Below are 21181 nucleotides of genomic sequence, written 5' to 3' on the forward strand. Positions count from 1 at the left end.
TTCCTGTCATTTAAAGGGTTGATTAGACTGATCCAACCACAAGTTTTGCCTCTTAGAACTCTCAAGTTCTGTATGTGTAGAATTTCCACAGGCAGTGCTGCCCCCACCCCCAGCTCCTTACCCAGTTTGCACCTGTGCTGCAACAGGAATCTGGAATGATTCAGGGCCCTTGAGCAAGACAAGCAGGGGTGTTTCACTACTTGAGAATGTTTGCAGAACAAAATTCCAGTTGTCTCTTTGGCTCTTGGCCACCTGCCAAAGACCAAAACTCCACGTGGCTGCTCAGGAGGACACTGAGGTCCAAGTGCACCCTGAGATTTGGAAACACTGGGTGTGGCTGTAGCTGGAGTGATGCCAAGTGACCCTAGAAATGAAGGACACTCCCTTGGGGTTTAGTTGGGTTTATTTTGCTCTTGCAGGTGGCCACGGACAGGCTGGAGAAGAATAAATAGGTTAAAGCAGAGTGTGGCAATTAGAGAGCCCCAACATGGAGATGCTTGACCGTGTAACCAGAGTGCTTTGTCATTGTACCTGATCCCTGTTCAGGCCAGCACTACCCTAAGTTAGTTGGCCAAAAAGGTTTTTAAACATGCCCTCGACCAACTCAACAGTAATAAAATGTAAAAAAACCTCTTGTAATGCCATAGAGTCGTATCCAGTTGTTCCAAGACTGTCAGTCTGTCCCAAAGTACTTCTGTCCAAAGTGTGTTGGTGCAACAGGATGCACTTCTGTAGTTAAAATGGTGATTTCTGGGAATTCCTGGATGATGGATTTGGCACCTTGGAAGAGACAGCAAAGGGAATAATGACTACAGTGCTTCAGCCCATCAAATTGTGATCAGCAGCATTCCAAAAGTAAGTCAGGCTCTGTGCTTCTGTCTCTTCTTCCTGTTCCTGCCTTGGCTAACCATGGATGAGGAAAACTGCCTGATTTTAAGGGATTGCTCTTTTGGGGTTTTCTTGTTTGGAATTGCCTTTCCCATACACACATATTCCCAACTGAAGTGGTTACAGGCTGCTCTGCAGTTCAGCTGAGCTTTTTGATAGTGAGTTCTGCCATGGCCAATTTCTAATACACCACACAAGATCCTCTTTCCTCCCAGAGAAACAAATGTTCCCCATTTAGATCCCCTTTTACCTTTAACTTGCAGCCAGGCCAGTTGTGTAGCTCCATTCAGCTCCCACTCCTGGTGTTATTCTGGTGCTGGACCAACCCCCTCCATTCCATGGCCCAGAACAGCAGCTGGCCTGGCACTGCTCTGTGAGCCATGGACCTGGCAGTGCTGCAAACTCCTGCTTTCTGGAACACCCTCCCAGATGCAGTTTTGTCATTCAATCCCCTCCTCACTGCCCACACCAAACACGGTGCTGTGCTCTGAGTTTTACAATTCAGGCAAAAAACCCCAAACCTGCTCTGAGCAAAGCGATGCTGCCATGGCAGAGGCACAGCTCTGTCCTGCCTGTCCCAGGTGTGACTGATGTCACTGTCCCCAGCAGACACAGCTGTGCCCCTCCCACTCACCATGAGGGGTGGAGAAGAGGCTGAGCAGGATGATGACGCTGGGCTGGACCCCGTGTTCCACCAGCACTTTGACAGCCTCGATCACCGTGTTCCCAGTACCTGAGAGGGCAGGGAGGGGGAGAGGGCTTAGGGGTTTTGCCCTGGCTGATGAACTTGTCCTAAGCTGTCTGAGAATACCTGTGGTACAGCTGGTGTGACTGAATGGTGATTCTGTCCTTTCCCACTGGAAAGGCATCACCTCTGCATAAACTCCTTGTTGGTCTCCTAATGGCAGAACTTGGAGTGGACAAGTAACCTCATCCCAACCAATTCCTTATAATATTAATCTAGAAATGTCTCACAATAAGAAAAACACTGTTTGAGTGTTTTTCCCATGGCAAAATTCGTATCATTAAATTTCTATCCTATCTTAACCTCAGCCTTTCTCCCAAATGCAACCATGTCCAAATGATTTGCTCTGCATTCACACGGGTGCATCTGAGTAATGTGTGTCCTGATCAATCCCCTCCTCTGCCACCTAAACCAAGCAGAAAACCCAATCAAAGCCCCTGCCTGTGGGAGTTTTCTTTCAGTGCCAGCACTCAGGTTCAGAGGAGTCTGGCTGTCCGTGCTGCTGGCAGCCACTCACTCAGGATCGGGTACATGAGCAGCACTTTCCTCCTGTAGATGTCTGGGGGGAACTTGGCGTAGTACACCTTGGCTCGCTGCGTCTCCTCGTCGCTCTGGATCAGGATTTTCCCGATGCGGATGGATCTGCAGCAGTCCCGCAGGCCCTGCTCCATGGCCTCCCCTGCAGGGAGCAGCACAAACACAGCAGCACATGGGGACACTGAGAAAGGGCTGGGGACAAGGGGCTGCAGGGAGGGGACAGTGCCCAAAGGGACAGTGCCCAAAAGGGACAGTCCCCACAAGGACAGTCCTCAAAGGGACAGTGCCCAAATGACAGTGCCCAAAAGGGACAGTCCCCAAATGACAGTCCTCAAAGGAACAGTTCCCAAAAGGGACAGTCCCAAATGGACAGTCTCACCCCTGTGCTGGTGAACAATTCTAAGCATTAAAACCTTGAAGCTCTCGCCCTTTTTCCTCTGTTTACAGCACACCGAGTCTCCTCGGTGCTGCCCAGCCCCTGGGTTTGGTGTTCCCAGCTGTGCTGAGCTCCCACAGGAGACAGCTGGAAAGGTCAGAATGGGGTTTGGGGACATCCTGGTGACAGAGTGTGGGGCAGAGTGTGGGTTTGACAGCACAGATCCAAAGGTTTGCCCAGCACTGGGCAGTGACAGGGACTCTGCCCCCACGGAGCGTGGCTGGGCTGGGCCCTGGCTCTGGGCACAAACAGGGGAGGGCACCTGGCCCCTCACAGGGAACAGCTGCCAGGGAAGAGGCCACAGGAGATGTGTTCAGCCATTTGTGTCCTTAAGGGCTAATGGGAGATATTCCTGGACATTCTGCTATCAAGGATACCTAAGAAAGAACTTGGGTAAACCTATTGTTACACGTTTTTGAAAGGAAGTTGCTTACAGGTTTCCAAAGCAGCCAGCACCACCTACCACTTCTCATGATGCTGACCCCGCAGTTTCCCTTTTCAAACCGGACTCCTTCATACTTGTGTCCTGGGAGGAAAGAAACCAGGGCTCAGTGGCAGTGGCTGCTCCCTTCTGCCCTCTCTGAACAGAGATGGTCCTGGATCTGTCACTGACTGATGGGAACAGATGTGACACCAATGCTCAAGAGGTGAAGCAGCTGCAGAAGTAAACCCAGGTAAGGGATGGTGCCTCCTGGCTGGGTGTCTGAACTCTGTGTGTGGTTCCACAGTTGAGGGTTTGCAGTCCATCATTTCTCTAAGTGTAAGTAAAGCCACACCAATGCTTTACTGCAGAGTGGGACTGTCTCTCTGCAGCAATGCAAGTGCAGTTCTCAGGGGGAACAGGACTCAGGTGCTGTCACAGGTGTGCTGCGGGTCACACCAGGGAGCTGAGCAGCTCCCCCCAGCTTGCTGATACACTCAGCAGCTGGCCCTGAGTACTGCACACCTGAGTATCTGTAAAGATCTTACAGATCTTTACAGTGACAGGAAGAACCACAACTTCTGCAATGATTTTCTCTAGTGCTAACACAGCCACTTTTCATTTCCTGCTCATCCTCACTCCTACTGGCCCCAGTTGCAGGGCCAGGCTTAGGCTGGGCAAGGCAAAGCTGCTTGTGCCAAGTAGTTTTTCCTTACTGGGCATGTGAAATATCATCAGTTTTAATTCAAGGCTGTGGTGTGGGCAGGTGAACTGATCTTGCACATGCACTGGTACATTTTCATCGTGGTTTAGCAAGACCAATTTAATCCTTAGTGAAATGACAATGTTGACTGTTTTGCTCAGTTGTGTTGCTAGGTGCCTTGTAGCTTTTTAAACCAGCAGGGACACTCACTCCCTGCTCAGAGCTCCCCAGGGAAGTGCTTGTGGCACCAAATCTGTCAGAGTTCAAAGACCATCTGGATGTTGCAGGATTCAGTTTTAGGCAGTTCTCTGAGAAGCTGAGTTGGACTCAATGATTCTCTTGAGTCCCTTCCACCTCAGGATATTCTGTAACTCTTATAAGAATTTTCTGTATTTTGGTATCAGTTCCACTTCCAGTCCTAGCAGGCCAGGGTGATTTCCCACATACCTGTTGGAGTGGTCACAGTACATTCTGTGTAGGGCAGTTGATTCAATCCCTCTTCAACCACGAGTCTGATCTGTGGAACCAAAGAGATGGGTCAGCTTAAAGGGATTGTGATCTCTGGAGATAAGGCACTACATGGCAGTAATAGTTACAAGGACAGGGTGAGCCCAAAGGGTCTCTTTAACAGCAATTAGGGACTGGATTTAGAGTGGGTGAATTTGGGGGTGACACCTATGTTTTGGCCACAAATCAAACAAAGGCATTGCAGAACAAAATTGGGAGATGAGAGGGGCTCATAAGCAACCATAAAACTGACTTTATTTACACCTGGCAGGCAGAGGCTTCAGAGAGAAATTATTCTCAACAGATGAGTGAGGCATCAATGCAACTTCATCTGCTGACAGGAAATCCTGGTGAGGGAAAGCTCCCCCTCAGCCAGGCTCTGTTTTCACATCCCTGTTTCTAGGACTAAACTGCAGCTGGGCTGCCAGAACAGCCCCAGAAGCTGCAGCAATGCACACACATCACCAGTGCCCAAAGACAAGTCAGCAGGTGTAGGAATCTCTTTATCACCTTCACCTCCCAGCTTGTGCCAGCTCTGGTTTCCATGTGGAGCTCTGCCAATCCCTGCACTTTTGGATGGTGCAGGTGGAGGGGCAGCTCAGGAGCCCCCAGCCCTCCCCTGGTGCTGCCCTGCAAAGTACAAAACACATCCATCTGCACCCAGAATGATTGTCCTGAAGGATGCTCTGGGTATTAAAGATGTGAGAATTCTCTCTGTTCATGAGCCAAGGATTCACAGGCAGAACTGCTCAAGGAAAGCTACTGCCAAGCAAGAGCTTTAACTAAAAAATCACTGATTATTCAAAATTCACTGTGGGATGGCAGAAGTGAGGCAATGCTCCTGGGATGGAGTAGGTGTACTGCTCACCTCAGGCAGTTCTTATTCCAGAAACAGGGCAGCCTGGAAGGTTTTTCCTGTCCTTCCATTCTGCTCCAGTTCCTGGCACACAAGCAGCCTCTACTAAAAATGGTCCCTTACATTTATAATCTCTCTTTCAAGGTATTTTTAGTCATTTTAGTACAACTTTTTCTTCCTAGAACTGTGTTTGTGGCAACCATATTCAGAAGTTATGATCAGTTTCTGGGACATTTGTACCCAATTTTATTTTATGTTTTTGAACTTAATTCACTGAAAAAAAAAAAGCCAACCTATTTGCCAGGTTTAGAAGAAAAGCTTTTTTTCATCTTGGTGTAATGCTGATATTGCTCCACATAATCTGCCAAAAATTTAGAGTAATCCAGTGAAGGTCTTATGGTCAAATAATCTCTGTGATCTCCCTACACTTATCAGTGTTTTACACAGAGGCTGGAAGGATTCTTTGTAAACATTTATTTTTGCCCTGTGCTTTCTGCCACACTCAGGGATTAATTTCCTCCTTTTTTCTCTTGTGCCTCAAGAACCAGCTGCTCCTCTCCCAGAGAGGTGGCTGCCATTGCTTAGAAGATAAAACCAGTTTTATTACAGCCCCATATGAAACAGGAAGTAGAACTTTGATTCCAAGGTAGAAGAGTCTGACCAGAAAATCCTCTAACCCATTATGTGTGGCCTTCCTTGGAAGCTCAAGAGGAGGCAGAGCAGCCTCTGTATCTGTACAGCTCTTTGCAGCTGTATGAATGCTCACCCCCTGAAAGAGGCAGGTGGGCAGAAAGGTGAAGTGACCTGGTCACTGTTACTCAGGGAGCTGCTGGCAAGGCTGAGAAATTAATTCATGGCTCCACCTCAGGCCTTCAATCATCCCCCCAAAAATGTGTTTCCTGCTGCAAAGCACCAGCACTTGTGACAGCAGTTCAGTGCCTCCAGTGTGTGGGTGCAGGGATCAGGGGGAGCCTCCTGTGCAGAGGGGAGCTCTGTGCCCTTCCCACCAGCTGCCCTGAGTTCCAGCTGTCCCCAGTTCCACCACCACCAGCCATAAGGACTGAGTGTCTCCCATGCCAGGGGCTGCCTCCTCCTTCACCAACACCACACAGGTTTGTTTTGGTCCTTCCTTCTCATGCCTTTAACCTCAATTCTTTCAGCTTCAGGATCACAACCCTGGCAGTGGCTTTCAGACACTTCCTGCCAACCTCCACCGCCCATTATCTCCTTTTTCTCACAAGTATCTTCAAACATTTCCTTTGTGTCATCCCCTATGTGTGAAACAAATTGCCAGAAGAAAAGGCTGCACCACCAGAAATTCATCACCTTTAGAATCCCTCCTTAAGACCTCTTGCCCTGGTGATCTTAGGAGCCATTGCTCCTAACAGCTGCCAAGGTAGGAGCAAACTTCATTCTCATTTTCTCACTGCAACAAGGTATATTTTCTTCCCCTATAATCCCACACTTTTATTCATGTATTGCCTCTTGCCATTAAACTCTGTTTGCTCTCTGGGTGGAGAACGTGGCAAGCCCTAACTGTTTGCATCTTGCCAAGTTCAGTAGAGACCAAATCCCATATGGAATTATAACTATTCTTTGTCACACCTAGGAAAAATATTCAGAAAATGAGAGTCCTACATATTCTTTTGTGCAAAATTCCTCCTACAAAATGGAAAACAGAGCAGCAGGATGAGCACACAGAGGCTCTCTGGCTGTGCTGGCCAGCCCATAGAAGACACTGGTGCAAGGACCTGAACTCACTGCCTGGATCTGCAGTGTCCAGCAATGAGAGGGAGAAAAAAAAAATCAGTGTTTGCCTCAGAACAGGGCAGGACACCCAACAAAGGTGAGAAGGTACTTGGAAAAAGGTTCTTCACACTAATTATTGACAATAAGGCACTGAAATGTAGGAAACATCCTCAAGAAGGGGAAAGTAGGGGGGGAAATGGAAAACCATGAAGATAAAAAACACTGCAGTCACAATCTTAGGTTGTGGCTACATTTAAACCTGAGCAAGCCTGGATTAAGATTGGGCTCATCACAGGAAACCTGCCTGCTGTGGCTCTAACTGTGAATGGGCTGTGCACTATGCTGCAAGGGGAAAAACACTTCCTTCTGTTAATGAGAGTGGATTTGCAGAAAGCAAACACCCTTGTGGACACAAGTGTGTGTGGTAGCAAGTGCTGGGGTTTTCTTTAAGCTTGTAATTTAAATGAGATAAAGGCTGCACTCCCAGCAGTCTTTGTTCTGACTTACTAAAACATGTGAAAACTCCAAATTGCTTTGTCCCTGCCAGTAACCACCATATGGCTAAAGACAAATTCTCCATGTGGATGCACCCAGAGCTACTAATCTAACACACAGCAAGTGCCAGGAGGCACTTCTGCATGCAAGCAACTGGTAACATCTAAGCTGTAAGAAATTGTACTGCTCTGTTCACAAGATCAAAAGTGCTGCTTTAAAATAAAACTCAATTATCTGCACCCTCTGTGCATCTGGTTTTGAACAGAATTCTCTTATTACTACAGGTCTCTGTCCTCAAGTAGCTGTGTCTGGTAAAACCATGGTTTCTGGAACCCACTGAGATGAAACAGTGAACAGAAGTCCCTATACAGAAAGTTGTTGTCACACAGCAATGTCTTTTGGGTAAAAAAGTTGCTGTCACACCACCATTCTTCTGTTCTGAAAGACTCATTTTATGGAAGAGTTGCAAAGTACAATGTCAAGAAGAAACTCTTCACCTACCAGACGATCAGCAGAAAATACGAAGTCTCCTCTACTGGATTTCCTGAAAAAGGTAATAATTTACATTTTTAATTGGGGAATTGCTTTAAAAACATTGTTTAAATACAACATTAAATACTATATTCCAAGGTAGTTCAGAGAAAAGTCTCCTATGGCATACTAAATTTATCCCAGAGACTCTGCACCGTGGGTTTCCTGGTTGGTGGCAGAGATGCAGTGACCCAGCTCTGGGGTTTGGCAATGCTGCTGCTCTGTGCCAGTAGCAATCAAACACCAGAGGATGATGTTCTGTAGGGTTCCCATGGTACTGCTGTTCCAGCTCACTTCCAAAACACCTCCTGAGCTCAAATATTCCTGCATTCCCTGCAGCTCTGAGAGCAAATGAGCTTTGCTTGCCTGTCCTGCAGTCAGTCAGAAACCGTGGCACAATGATCATGCAGATCCTGAACCCAGGGCTGACAACACACCTGATAAGCAGCAGATAGATCCTGTCTTATCTGGAACTCACTGAGTGTGATTAGATCAGTGAATGTGAGCTTAAACTGAGCAGGGATTAATGAGCATTCCCGTGAAAACTTCTCTCTGCCTCTTATTAGTTTGGGTACAACCTTTTGCTCAGGTGCCTGTGTGGCTTCTGGCCCTTCAGAAGGCAAAATAAAAGGTTAAAAGCCTGAATTTTAGAAGCAGCTTTAACACTTTGCTTCCCATGCCAAGAGCAACTCTCACTACACCAGAACAGGACACTTCTGATCAAGGAGCCAACACTCACAGGACAGCAGCCTTGAAAACCCTCAGACACAGCACCAATACAGTATGAGGTACTTTTAAATGAAATGTTCTGTTAATCCCTCTCATGTTTTCAAACCCTGATACTCTGCATGTCTCCTTAAATACCATTTTGTATTTAATCCCCAACATCCTGAGACACCTCATGCTTACATGAATGAAAGTCAAAAGGTTTGCCTGCTCATTGCCTGGGAACCAGTCATTTATTCCCCACTTTAAAAGAGAGGCTTTAGAAGAGCATTAACTTAATCTAGTTTCTTTCCTAATAACACACTGTTAAAATACTGCTTGCTTTTATTTTTTCCTTCTTTCTGGTAACGACAGGAAATTCCAAACTTTCTGCTATTTTGACATTAACTAGACAGGCAATGCTCATAAAGAGCCTAAAACTGAAAAAAACCAAAAACAAAAAAACCAACAACCCAACCCCAAATCCAGACAATTATATGACCTGATATATTAAGGTTTTAGAAAGTTTCCTGCTTCTATCTGCAGTATAGATAAGTGTTTCTAAAAGAAGGAAGTAGCTAAGTGGCATATCTAGGTTCTTCCAGACTGGCATTTCAGAAAATTTAGATGAATTTCATAAATAGGTCTAAGACAGACCCAACAATGTCCAGACCACAGTTTTGACTGCAAAGTGATAAATAAAGTGTTTAGAGTGAACACTCTGAGTTATTAATGCAAATTATGAGGCTTTAAACCAAGTCCTCTGTGCTTGCAGAAGGACATATGTTCCTCTGCACAGTTCATTGAACTTCATTGGCCATACCTGGTTTATGAGAAGCAGAGGGCAACAGAAAACCACAGTGCATACAAATAACAATAATATAGAAAATGGCAGACCTCGTGTACAGGGGCAGCTGGAAAGCTGTGACCACATCTCAAACCCCACATCCTGTCAGAATTGCCAGGGGCAGAAAAAAAAAACAAAGGGCTTATGTGAAAACACTGTAACTGTTCTCCTTAAATACCAGATAGAAATACATAGAGTAATGATTCATGTCATATTAGAAACTGTTTCAGCTGCTTCATCAAAGAACAAGACAACACTACAAATATGAGGCATTAAAACCTAACTTGTAACAGGAACATTGTGTTACACAAGATAAATGAATTTCATTTTGTTTCTGAAGGCAGGAGAGTGTGGCTGATGTCACAGTGTTTGTCTCAGGAGGTGAGAAGAAAGGGGTTTTTTTGGACTGTAGTGTAATACAAAGTAGCTGCAGGGTTTTTTCCTGCTTTAGCACTTGGTACTAGTGACAAACACTGTCAGGTCTGCAGCTATGGAGGCTTCACTAATTCCTCTTTCTCTCATTACTTCACAGAACTTGTTGAGAGACACCCAGGGTGAAGGCCAGGCTGGAAAAAAGCCACTTCCCTACATGGGATTAGTAAAAGGTTTTTAAGAAAACTGAAGGCTGGACGAGCTGTTGGCATTCAGGGAGATGATGTAGCTGGGAACAGGTCCACGTTCTCCCTGCAGCACTTCAGTACTTAATGGACTGCAGCCCTCAATTGTTTCCATGCCAGGGCTGGGATGCAGAGGGATCCCACCCTTCCTGCCTGCACAGGTGAGTGACACACTCCCGAGTCCCCTGCTCTGTGCAACAGCCAGGACTGCACATCCAACCACTCTGCCATCTGCATTTCTATGTTATCACTCTGTTCCTTAGGGAGTAAGAAGCTTTAGCACAACACACGCAATGATCTCACCCAACAGACACAAGAACCTTAAAGTATCTGGATTTAAATCGTATCTCTTGTTAAATCATGAGTTAAAATCACACTGCCAACCTGAGCTAATGAATTTGCTTCTACATAAACACGTCACTGCACTCCTCATTTCAGCTTCCAGATCCCTGGTTCTCATCTGTGAGGCTAGAAATTACCTTGAGATCATTCCCTCCTTGTAAAGAGACTGTTCCAGAATGTTCAGTACTGCATCAGCTCACATCCCATTAGAGCACTTGAGGTTCATATCCCACTCACTATAAAAGGCACCTGCCCCCATTAAGCATTTGCTGAGCAGAAAAGTGACAAGCCTGAGGGAAAATGAGGAAATCCAGACAGAGTTGAGGTGATCTATCCATCTCCCTGACTGGCACACAGACCAAGTTCTTGTTAATTTTAAGGAGGCAAAAGTACCATTTTAGTCTTACCAGGATATCCCTGACCAAGCCAGGCACCTCTGAATCCCATGACCAGCCACATGAAGGTGGGTTTCTCCTTACAATAATACCAGTTGAAAGGCCATAATTTCTTTCTCTGAATCCTCTCAGGAACAAGGAAAGAGCTTTCCACTTCTCTGAGCAGCTCATGCTATGGACAAAAGAGAGTCCCTTCTGCAGCTGGCCTGACCATTCTTAGCTCCATCCCAGTTCACTGGGATTATCTGAGTATTTACCCTTTCCTCACTTATGGTAATAGCCCCAAATTGGTTTTTTCCCTGCTTTTGTTCCATTCCTCACTCTCCAGGAGCTTGCCTTTTAATGTCTGCCATTTTCAGGTACTGTTGTATTTGGAACATTCATCCTCTGCAGCATTAAAAATCTAAATATTCTCTGTAAGGTGTTACCTGTTCTTTTTTAATCCAGAAAGTCGAAGTGACAGAGCTCTAATTGCCTGTACATGACAACTTCTCCTTCTTCCCAAGCACTGTATGTGAACATATCCCTCTATCAGCTTAAATTGGATTTTTGACCAGTAGCTGCTCTGAGCCACGTTGCTGCCAGTTCACAAACAGGTTCTGAGGAGGAAGAGTTTCTTTTAGCACCTGGTTTGAATGCTACAGTAGCTAGAGAGTTGTCTTAAGGCAGATTGCAGCTGCCCAGGGAAAGGTTAATGAACAGTGCCTAAAAAAATCCTCTTCTCCCTTCAGCATCATTCTGAATGACAAGCACTATAACAGGCCAGACTGAGGTCTCTTAATGAAATGCAGCTGAATTCTTGGGACAGAACACAAAAATAATGTTTCCCTACTGTCCTCACCTACAAAAGCCAACCTTTCTGAGCAGGCTGCTGCCCGATTTTCCTCACTGGTTGGGAAGGGATTTTGAAAGTGACAGTTCCATCCCCACTTCCAGGGCAACATCACACTCAGAATAAAATACAGTCTGCGACTGCTGCAGCTGCTCTGAGTAATTCACTGTTTACAAGTCCTATTCTAGACTTCCTCTTACCAAAGTCTTGTGCAATAAAGCTGATGTAATTCTAAAAAATGGCCTTCAAGTTAAAATCACAGCTACTGCTTTCTGGATAAGCTCACTGTAGCCAGAAACCTCTTAAATGTGTTTGAAAGAGGTCAAAACCTGTGTACAACAGATTAATAATAATAAAACCCCTAAGTAATTACACTGCTAGTATTTGTCTAGATATCAAAACTGTATGGTTTTCACTAACCTCAAAACCTTTCACAGGCCATCACCAAGCCTGGTTTGGATTCCCTCTCTCTCTGTCTCTGCTTAGCCCATTCCCAGTTTCCTTTTCTGCTCCTCAGAGAAGCTGCCAGCTGGTTGTTCTCACCTGCAGAGATCTTCTATGTGCCCTCCACACATCAAGACTGCACTGCTTCTGGTGCTCCTGTTGCCAGGTTTTGTTTTTCCCACAATGCTTTGAAAACTAAGGAAAACCCCTCCACAAACTAGTTTAAGATAAGGAGGCTTAGCTAGGTTAATAAAATTAATGGAAGTGTTGTCTTAGAGAAACGGTGGTCAGTTTTGCATAAAAAATGAATTAATGTCAGCAACAAAATTAAGCCTCAAGAGCCAGAAAACAGCAAAACGTGGACTAAGCATCTGCAGATGTGAAACGCAGCAAGGAAGAGTGTCTCTGCAGTGACTTATTGCAGATGTCAGAAAGCCACTGTATCAGAGAAAGAGGGTTTTATTCAGAACCTAATCACTCTATGGATAGGCTTGATTTCACACCTCTTTGCTGGTTCTTGCAAACCCAGCAGTTTTTAATAACTAGATGGATGCTACTGAATCTTGTCTTATGTTGCATGCTCTACTTAATGCTTTCCACTACCACTGTCCCAATGCTGAACAAGCACGGCTTCAAACGCGGCCAGTGGGAGGGACGTGCTCAACACCTGAGCTGCGTTGTGGAACATGGAGCTCTCAGCTGTCTGCAGTCAGAGCCTGGGAAGGGCTCCCCGCCCGTGCTGCCTGCGGGGTGCGATCTGCAGGGAGAGGTAACGAGCCCCAGCTGCTGCCGGGCCCGCCCGCGGGACCATAAGGTACAGCCTCCTTTCCCTAGAGCTTTACACACCATGGTACCGCACGCTCCTTGCACTGATGATGTGGCACGCAAGCTCCGAGCCGCCCGCAGGGCGAAGGTGACCAAAAATCCCCATCCAGGGTGACGGTACAAATCCCTGAGGGGTTTAAAGAGCCGCCGAGCCGCTGTCCCGGTGCCCGGCAGCCCCGCGGAGCCGGGCAGGACCCCCGGGAGCGCTGCCCGGCCTGGGGCGGGCACTGCCCGGCCCGGCCCTGCCCTCGGGCCCGCGTCACCAGACAAGGCCGCGCCACCGGCCCGGCCGTTCAACCCGGCACACGCGGCACGGCAGCGCGTCCCGCCGGCCCCGGCCTCGGCCCCCGGGCCTGGCGGGGACAGCCCGGCCGAGCCGAGACCCCGCCGGCTGAGAGCGGCTCGGCGAGGCTGCGGCTCCCTGGGAGAGGGATGGATGGAGTGAGCGACGGGCGATGATTCCCCCTCCGTCTCCCCAGCCCGCCGCGGCTCCTCCCCACCCCAGGCTGCCCGGCCCGGCGCGCTCACTTGTCCCTGATGATGGTCTGCAGCTCCCGCAGCTGGTCGTTCATGGGCAGCAGCTTCAGCTGCGGCCCGATGGCCAGCGCGCCGTCCTCCCCGGCGGGCACCGGCGCCGGCGCCGCCACCACCCCGTTGCTGCTGCTGCTGCTGCTGTCCGGGCTGGGACAGCCGCTGTCCTCGCTGGGCTCGGCGAAGCGGATCAGCCGGGATCCGCCGCTCGCCGTGGCCGTGCTGGCGGCTGTCGGCGGCTCATCCTGCGGCCGCGGGCCGAGGCGCTGGTTCTGGCAGGGCATCGCCTCCATGCGCCGGGGCCGCGCCCCCGTGCGCGCCGCCGGGGCGGGGGAAGCGCGGCCGCCGCCCGCGCTCCATTGGCGGCCGGGGCCGCCGCTCAGCCCCGCGGCGGGAGCGCAGCGCGGGGGCGGGACCGGCACCGGGCGGGCACGTCCTGACCCGGCCCTGCCCGCACGGCGCGCTCCGGGACAGACCCCTGGAGCTGCAGGAAAGCCTCTTTTGGGTCAGTCAGTTTTTAAATGGAAAAAAGGAGGCCTATGGGGGTTAGAAAATGAACAAGGTTGTTAGACCTGCTTTTTTCTTTTCTGTCAATATGTAACAAATCATTGCCAGCATCTTACACATCAATGCCAAACTTTCCAAGGGACACCCATGCAAACACAAAGACAGGCAAGGGATAGAACTTCTCTGCCAGAAGATAATCTAGTCTGAAATTCCTGAAGCCTACTTGCTTCTTGCTTCGTGCATTTTGGACATCTAACAGGAGGTGAGCTCCCAAAGGGCCCAGGAAACACCTCCCAGGAAAATGCAGCCCCTCCACTGCCTGAGAGCAACAAAGCACCGAGAGTCACTAAAGCCCACGAGACTGACAGGAGATGAAAAAGTAACCGGATTTCGTGACTTACTGTCCAATACTTAATGAAATACTTGAAGACTGTTGCAGCAATATACAAGCAATACAACAAAGAATAGGCTAAGAACAGTAGAAAGAATTTGTAGTTAGAAAATCCAATGCAGTTATTCACCCTGGAGGACAAAAGCAAAGTTGAAATCAGGATTTGTGCAGCACACGGTGGTTGTAACACAACGAGCACGACCAGTTTTGGGGCGTTTGGAACCCCTGGATCACACAGCGGGATTTGCCAAGAAGCAGCTCCCCTTAGTGGCCGAAAGGGAACAGAACTGATGGCTCTGCTTCCCACTCCAACCCTTCCTCGGGCCAAGCAGAAGCACGGTTCAGGTTTTTGGGATTGTTTTAAGGTTGGTACCACAGGTCAGTGGGTCACAGAGGCAGCAGCTCGCTCCTCCCGTCTGGGTCTTGTCTGCCAAGGCAACCAGAGCTGGGAGTTCTGTGCTCTTTGATTCCTTTGCAAACCTCAGGGGCCACCTCACCCCTGCCTGTTCGTTTACAAACAGCCCAATTGACCCCACACTTGGTTAGAATTCTCTGTGCACAGGACAACGCTAGAAAGGAACACGAGGATGTACAAAAACCCTAGTGGATGTTTGTGTCAAAATTCAGGTTTGGGAAATCCTCTACAATTTTGATTACCAGGAAGCTTCAGGTAGGGAAATGTTTGTTTTGTTTCTGAATTTTTAAATCCTCATTTTAAAAAGAAAAAAAAAAAAAAAGAGGCGTTTAAGAAATTTAGTGGCAGCAATTCTGAAAGGCGCAAAGCTCAATTATTCCATGCAGCTTTCTGCACAAACTGTCTGAAATGAGAGAGGCATATAGACGTGTAGCAGTAATATATATATGTAAAAAAGCTTTTATTTTCAGTAAAGTGCCTTTAAAAAAGAGAAACTGAATGAGAAAAGAAAGACAGGGACTCACCTTTTCTCCTCCTCTTTCCTTTCCAGATCCTGGTGTGCAATTCAAGCAGTGTGCTGTGGGAAATGACACTGAGCCTACAAACAGGTGAGTCCTCCTTACTGAGGCTGAAGCTATTCCTGAAGAAGAAACAAAGCTGGAAGCATGAACTGCACACACTGAATTTCTCCTTTCCTTTCTGGCACACCTGACAAGCCTTACAGCTTCGCAGAAAACCATCCCAACCCACCCAAACCAGCAGTCCAGGCTGAGCCCCCGGCTGCAGAGCCTCCCCCAGTGTCCCTGGCTCTTTGCATCCCCTCCCGGAGCGCTGTGTCACAGCAGCTGCAGGAGCAGAGCTGATGTTTACCCCACACCTTCCCTTTGCCCCCATGTTCCAGACACAGCCAGAGATGCCCGAGGCTGTCACCGACCTCACAGGGAAAGACAAATTTCCAACGTGCCTGACAGAGCTGTGGAAGGACCAGAGGTGAGGAGGGTCCCAGAGCAGTTTCCAGGTTTCTCCATTCCTTGGCAGGCTCCTTGCTCCACCAAGCACCCAAAAGACACCCAGCCCTGACTCACAAGGCTCAAAACCTCCTTATCCAGGCCAGGCAGTTCCAGCAGGGTCACAGCCTCTGAGGGTCCCCTGGACCCATTAAACTGTGCTGCTAACAGGCTCTGAGCCCCCCAAACCAGTCCCTGTCTATTCCTTTGTTTCTCCCCTCACCTTCCTCCCAACATTTCAACTTTATATTGTAAATCTGCCTTTAAATTGTGCATTTCTCTTACCGGTTTCCATGGCCAAACACCTCATTATTGGTGCCTTCTGAACAGGGAGAAAGAAAAGCTCCCATTTGTGCCTGGCCAAGGCGAGTGCTCTGTGGACAGAAGGCTCTGTGTGCCCTCGTTCCCTTGGCAGGAAGAACAACCTCGGCCACTTCAGGGGAGGTGACTGGATTAGCAGGGGAGAAAGGGAAAAAAAGGGAAGAAGAAAAGCAACCAGTAACAACCAAAAAGTCTCAGGCATGGCCTGGTGCATTTGCAGGGAGCCAGAGCACAGGCTGGAACAAAACCTGGAGAAGGCAAAGGGATCAGGACATGACAGAGTCACAAACTGCTGGGGACTCACTGCAGGTTTGATCTTCCCCCAGGCAGTAAATCCATGCCCAGCCTGGACAAGGCTGGGTGGTTCTGCTCTGTTCTGGGCTGATGTGCCACATTCAGCTGTTTCTTGAGCACTTCAAGGCATGGTAATTCCACCACTGTCCTGGGTTACCCCTTCCAGTGCCTGACCACATTTTCAGTGAAAACAACTGGACATGTCATTTTTGTAACACAAACACATTTTAAAATACAGCTCTTTTATGCTACTTTTTAATTGACAGTGAGATATAATTCACACTGCATTTCCAAAGTGTGTGCAGCTGTTCAGTTCTTAAATGCAGGGTCTGAGGACTAATAGTTCATATTTTTCTAGAAACAAGTGCAACAGTTGCTATCTCCAAGAGCACTGTGCCTTTCAGCACACATTCTACTTGCCAAAATTATTTTACACCTCTGAACAACTGCTTCTATCTGCCCTCAATCTTGTCCTATTTTTCTGTTTTTATTTTCTTTGTATTACTTTCTTCTCATTAATTTTCCCTCTTGCTTCATATACTTCCTTGAAGCATTCCCCTCCTTGTGTTCATACCCTTCCAATACCATTGAGTCTAAATGATGTTTGAATATTGAAACTTTTCTTTTCCCTCTAGCCTGACTCCTGAATTGATTTTGATTGCCACAGCCCTGGGGGACTTTCTTTTAGGCTGATGCCTGCCACAGCTGGAACTGTCAATGTTACCATACAGAACAGAGGTTTCAGTCTCCCTTTGGCATACTGATTATCTGGAATTCAATGTTGATTCGTTCCATTTTATAGGAATGCTATTAATTATAAATTTTACTTCTATAAATAGTCTTTATGAAATTGTACTCTGCTTTTTACAGCTGGAAGAAATAAGTACTTGTTGCTAGAAGTGAAATTCATTACAGTGCTAGAATCATACCAGGCACCTTTAATGAGAAAGAAGCTAAGAGCGTCAAGAAACTGTAAATAAAATGTTATTTCACCTCTACAAGATAGGTGTTGTATTTCTGTTGCTGAGCTGCTTCTGTAAACTTTTCTAGCTGAAAAACTAACACGTTCTCATTCAGTACACTGACCTTGTTCTCAAGCCCTGGTTTGCTGTCTACACAGCCCCTGGAAAAAGTCCAGATCAGGTATCTTTTAGGATTCTATTCACAAATCTCTTTTGTGGTGAGTTATCTCCATTCCTGGAGCTTTTTTTTCTTCAACTGAGCTGCTTCTGTCATCTTTCCAGAGTGCCAGCTCTGGAGCAGGCATTGATTTGTCTGTCTCCAAGGAGATCCTCTGCTTCCACAGCTAAATCTGCAGAGAAATAGATATTTATTTTGTGGGGAGCTACTTTAAACAGTGTAAGTTCATAAAACTCCTCTGTTGGCTTTCTGTGTCTCTATCATGGGCTCTGTTCTCCTGGTTCAGTCACTCTGGGATAGAGAGTGTAACTACTACAGGAATGTGGGCTCTTTTCACCCTGGGTGTCTCTCAGGGTTTGTGCAGTGCCTTGTACAGGTACCAGTAATCTGGGATCACGTAAATAAAGTGGTATCAAAAGGAGAAGGAGATCAGAACTGGAAACAAGACTGAAATATTAGCAGAAGGAAATAAAACCAGTAGCATGGGAGAGTTATTAAAGAAGGAAGAGCAGCCAAAGTTTGCAGGGAGAATACTCATATCAAATATATTATATATGGAAAAATTAAAACGGTACATTGTCTAACAATGACAAGGCTGAGATGATGCAGGGGTTATGAGGTTTGACCATGAAGATTTGCAAGTCTCCATGACAGGCATTGGAGCAGTGAGATCCTGTGGTAGCACAGCACAGGGTTCTGCTGTCCATGTGCAGGAGGTTCCATGGAGCACGTGTCCAAAGAGCTTGACGTGGTCAAAACACTGGATACATTTCACAGGGCTGAGAGCCTGTGCTGCATGTTGGATCGACCCATAAAGCACTGTGTGTGCACAAACACTGTGCATGAAACCATTGCAGCAGTGCATGTGGGAAAATTACAGAAACATTTGAAATCACTCGAAAGATGCTGCCATGTTGGCCAGCCTGTTTTTCCAGGCTATCCCAGACAGAGTTGTGATTATCCCATTTTGCTTGGTCAAACTTCCATGTAGAACAGAGCATAGGGAAGAAAGTGGATGTATGTAAGTCAGAGGCCCAGAATTCCTGTATATCCCTCTGAATGATGCCATGGGGTGGCACTGTTCAGACCCAGCTCTGCCAAATGCAATTATGATGAAGAATTAGATTAGTGCCACAGAAATGTCGTCTCTGTCGTTTGAAGTGGATCCTGGTCAGGAGCAAAGTTGCGTATCAAAGCACAGACTAGAAAAATCCTGCCTCATTAAAAATCAACTTTAAGCCAATTGTCCTCTTCCTTCCTTTCTGTCTGTCTGTCTGTCTGTCTTTCTCCCCTGCAAATGAGCTTACAACTCTCCCTCAAGGCAAGAGCATCAGCAGTCAAGCTCTGGTAGCTTTGAAGAAATCTTTGTGTGATTAGAAATGCCACACAGAGTTACAGCCTTCTGACAGCTCTGCATGCCGATCACATGGGAGTATATAGGCCATTGGAAATGTAATCCATGGCATAGCTGTCTTCCTAAGTGGGTGTTTAATTAGGAACCGTACTATTGCTGCATTATTCTGGCTCAAAGGAACTACGGCTGAGCTGTGTGGGCTGGAGGAGGCCTCTGAGGTAGCTCAGAACTTAACCCTGGGAAGGGTGTGGAATACAGGATTAGGTCTGTGTGGAGATATATCATCCCACATGCCATCCACATCTTCTCCTCCAGCCTATGCTCCCTCATGGTGCTGCAGGCTAGGGTTTATCTGTGCCCCAGGCAAAGAAACTGCCTGGGCAACTGCTCTGTGAGGGACCCAAAATCCAGAGGGACTGTGTGCCAGCTCGAGCACCTCTTTCTGTCTCCAGCGATGTCAGTGTTCAGCACATCAGGACAAAGTGTGGGAGTGCTACCAGCAGCTTGGAAGGAGCACCCTGTATGAAGTACTGACAGCTGCTGTCCAACATGAACGATGCTTTCAGCTGTGTGGTTTGTGCTGAGGACACCCATATTCCAACAGTGCAGTGCCTCTAAGAGAAGGCTTTTATCTGCACAGTCAGAACAGAAAGCCTTCTGAGAGGGGCATGGCTCAGAATGGCCTGGTTCATTCCAGCTTGCAAGGGCCTGGTTAATTCCCAGCTCAGCAGGGACGTGCCTGTCCCCCTCAGGGAGCCATGGCAAGACTGAGAGCAGACTTTGTCATGGGACTGAGGGCAGCCCCTCTCACTGGGGCTTTGGCTGCTCCTTTGGGAGTTGCCACGATGGCACTCAGGGCAGCCCCTCTTGAGACACCATAGCAGAGCTAAGGGCTGCTCATCTCTGGGCTCCATGAGGGGGCAGAGGGCTGCCCCTCTCTGTGTGCCATGGTGGGGCTGAGGGCTGCCCCTCTCTGGGTGCCATGGTGGGGCTGAGGGCTGCCCCTCTCTGGGTGCCATGGTGGGGCTGAGGGCTGCCCCTCTCCGGGTGCCATGGTGCATCTGAGGACAGCCCCTGTCAGAGTGCTATGGTGGTGCTCAAAGCTGCCCATCTCGGGGCACCATGGCGGAGGGCAGCCCCTCTCACAGAACGCAAGGGGGAGGCCCAGAGCAGCCCCCCTCTGTCCGCTACGATGGGTCTGAGGGCAGCCTTTCTCGGGGTTCCTCCATGGTGGCTCTGGGGGCAGCCGAACCCAGCCCCACCACAGCTCCGCGCGCCACCTTCCCCTCAGGGCGGCCAGACCCTCCCCGCCCCGCCCCGCCCCGCGCGCGGGTCCGCCGCCGTCCCACAATCCCCTGCGCCCCGGCCCTCGCAAGATGGCGGTGCTGGGGGCACCGCGGGGCCTGGCGGCCGCAGCCTCCCGCAAGCGGCGGCTGCTGCTCGCCCTGGCCCTGCTGCGCCCGCCGCCCGCCGCCGCCGTCGCTTGCTTCTCCGGGGGGACATTGGGGAGCGGGCGGCGACGCGCCCGAGCCGCCCCAGGGGGCGTACAGGTGTGTGGGGGCGCCGGGGCGGGCGGTGAGGGGTTGAGGTGGCGCCGGGGGCTGAGGGGTGGACGAGGAGGGGCTGAGAGGGCGCCGGGGGCTGAGGGGTGGGCGAGGAGGGACTGAGAAGGCTCCGGTGCCCAGAGCGCTGTTCCGCCCGCTCTGCGAGCACCGCCCGGTTCGTCCTTGCCTTGCCGGTATCGGCTCCCGCCGCCCCGGGGGACGCGGGGGGCACCGGGGGCTCTCGGAGGCCGGGACCCGCGGGGACACTTGTGAGCAGGGACCGGCGGTGTCGTGGGGTCAAGCGTTAAAACCGCGTATTTAAACGGATGCTGAATACGTGCATAGCGAATAACTTGTGCTGACAGGTAATTCTGCCGCTATGTGCGGACAGGGAGTTGGAATTGGAATGCTTTCTGTCAGCTCTGGAAGGCTGTAATGTGTCCTAGTGAATTATTTTTTATTATAAGTAAAGTATTGAGTACTTTATCTCAGACTAAGCCCAGCTTTCAGTTACTCACATTTTTCAAAGTGGCTTAAGGAAGTGTATCCCAAAGACTGAGGGAATGAACTTTCATAAACTCTCAGTTTGTAATTCTGTTTGGTAATAAACTTTTTTATCCCCTCAGATTACTGCTGTTCATGAGTAACTTTTCTTTGTCACCCGCCTTGATTAGTTTTTCCTGACAGGCAGAATTATGTCACAGACTGCAGTCAACTTTATATTACTAGATGAGATGAGCAGGACTGAAAGGGTAAATTTCGGAGGTTTTAATTTTGAAACTGAGAGCTGAAGTCGATGCAG

The 21181-nt window shown here is 48.6% G+C and overlaps 3 protein-coding genes and 1 long non-coding RNA gene across 6 annotated transcripts in view; 2 read left to right on the forward strand and 2 right to left on the reverse strand.

The window, feature by feature from the left end:
- Positions 1-385: 385 nt before the first annotated feature.
- UPRT (uracil phosphoribosyltransferase homolog) lies at positions 386-13734 on the reverse strand. The gene is made up of 7 exons (XM_014877156.2): positions 13404-13734; positions 7839-7881; positions 4178-4247; positions 3070-3132; positions 2151-2312; positions 1523-1621; positions 386-780 (listed from the first exon to the last, which is right to left on the reverse strand). Exons 1-7 carry the CDS (start codon positions 13697-13699, stop codon positions 674-676), a joined length of 840 nt encoding a protein of 279 aa, XP_014732642.1. The 5' UTR covers positions 13700-13734; the 3' UTR covers positions 386-673.
- On the forward strand, positions 12355-17342 carry LOC148222088 (uncharacterized). 3 transcript variants are annotated; one of them, XM_088172957.1, is made up of 4 exons: positions 12355-12864; positions 15270-15327; positions 15621-15709; positions 16977-17342. In XM_088172957.1, the coding sequence occupies exons 1-4, from the start codon at positions 12475-12477 to the stop codon at positions 16986-16988; spliced, it is 549 nt and encodes a 182-aa protein (XP_088029083.1). In that variant the 5' UTR covers positions 12355-12474; the 3' UTR covers positions 16989-17342. The 3 variants fall into 3 exon arrangements, 1 of the variants encoding a protein (XP_088029083.1); XR_015806650.1 differs by lacking the exon at positions 12355-12864 and adding an exon at positions 14430-14669; XR_015806649.1 differs by lacking the exon at positions 12355-12864 and adding an exon at positions 14682-14974.
- LOC148222089 (uncharacterized) lies at positions 13953-16159 on the reverse strand. The gene is made up of 3 exons (XR_015806651.1): positions 16012-16159; positions 15244-15359; positions 13953-14435 (listed from the first exon to the last, which is right to left on the reverse strand). It is a non-coding gene; the product is annotated as an uncharacterized LOC148222089 (long non-coding RNA).
- Positions 17343-20185: 2843 nt separating the features above from the next.
- Positions 20186-21181, forward strand: part of ABCB7 (ATP binding cassette subfamily B member 7) — a 34902-nt gene continuing 33906 nt past the window's right edge. Inside the window, exon 1 of the mRNA XM_014877167.2 lies at positions 20186-20385. Within this exon, the coding sequence (XP_014732653.2) occupies positions 20212-20385 (174 nt within the window). The 5' untranslated portion in view covers positions 20186-20211. The remainder of the gene's footprint in view (positions 20386-21181) is intronic.

This window comes from Sturnus vulgaris, chromosome 14 (genome assembly GCF_052056855.1).
Source record: "Sturnus vulgaris isolate bStuVul1 chromosome 14, bStuVul1.hap1, whole genome shotgun sequence".
NCBI lineage: Eukaryota > Metazoa > Chordata > Aves > Passeriformes > Sturnidae > Sturnus > Sturnus vulgaris.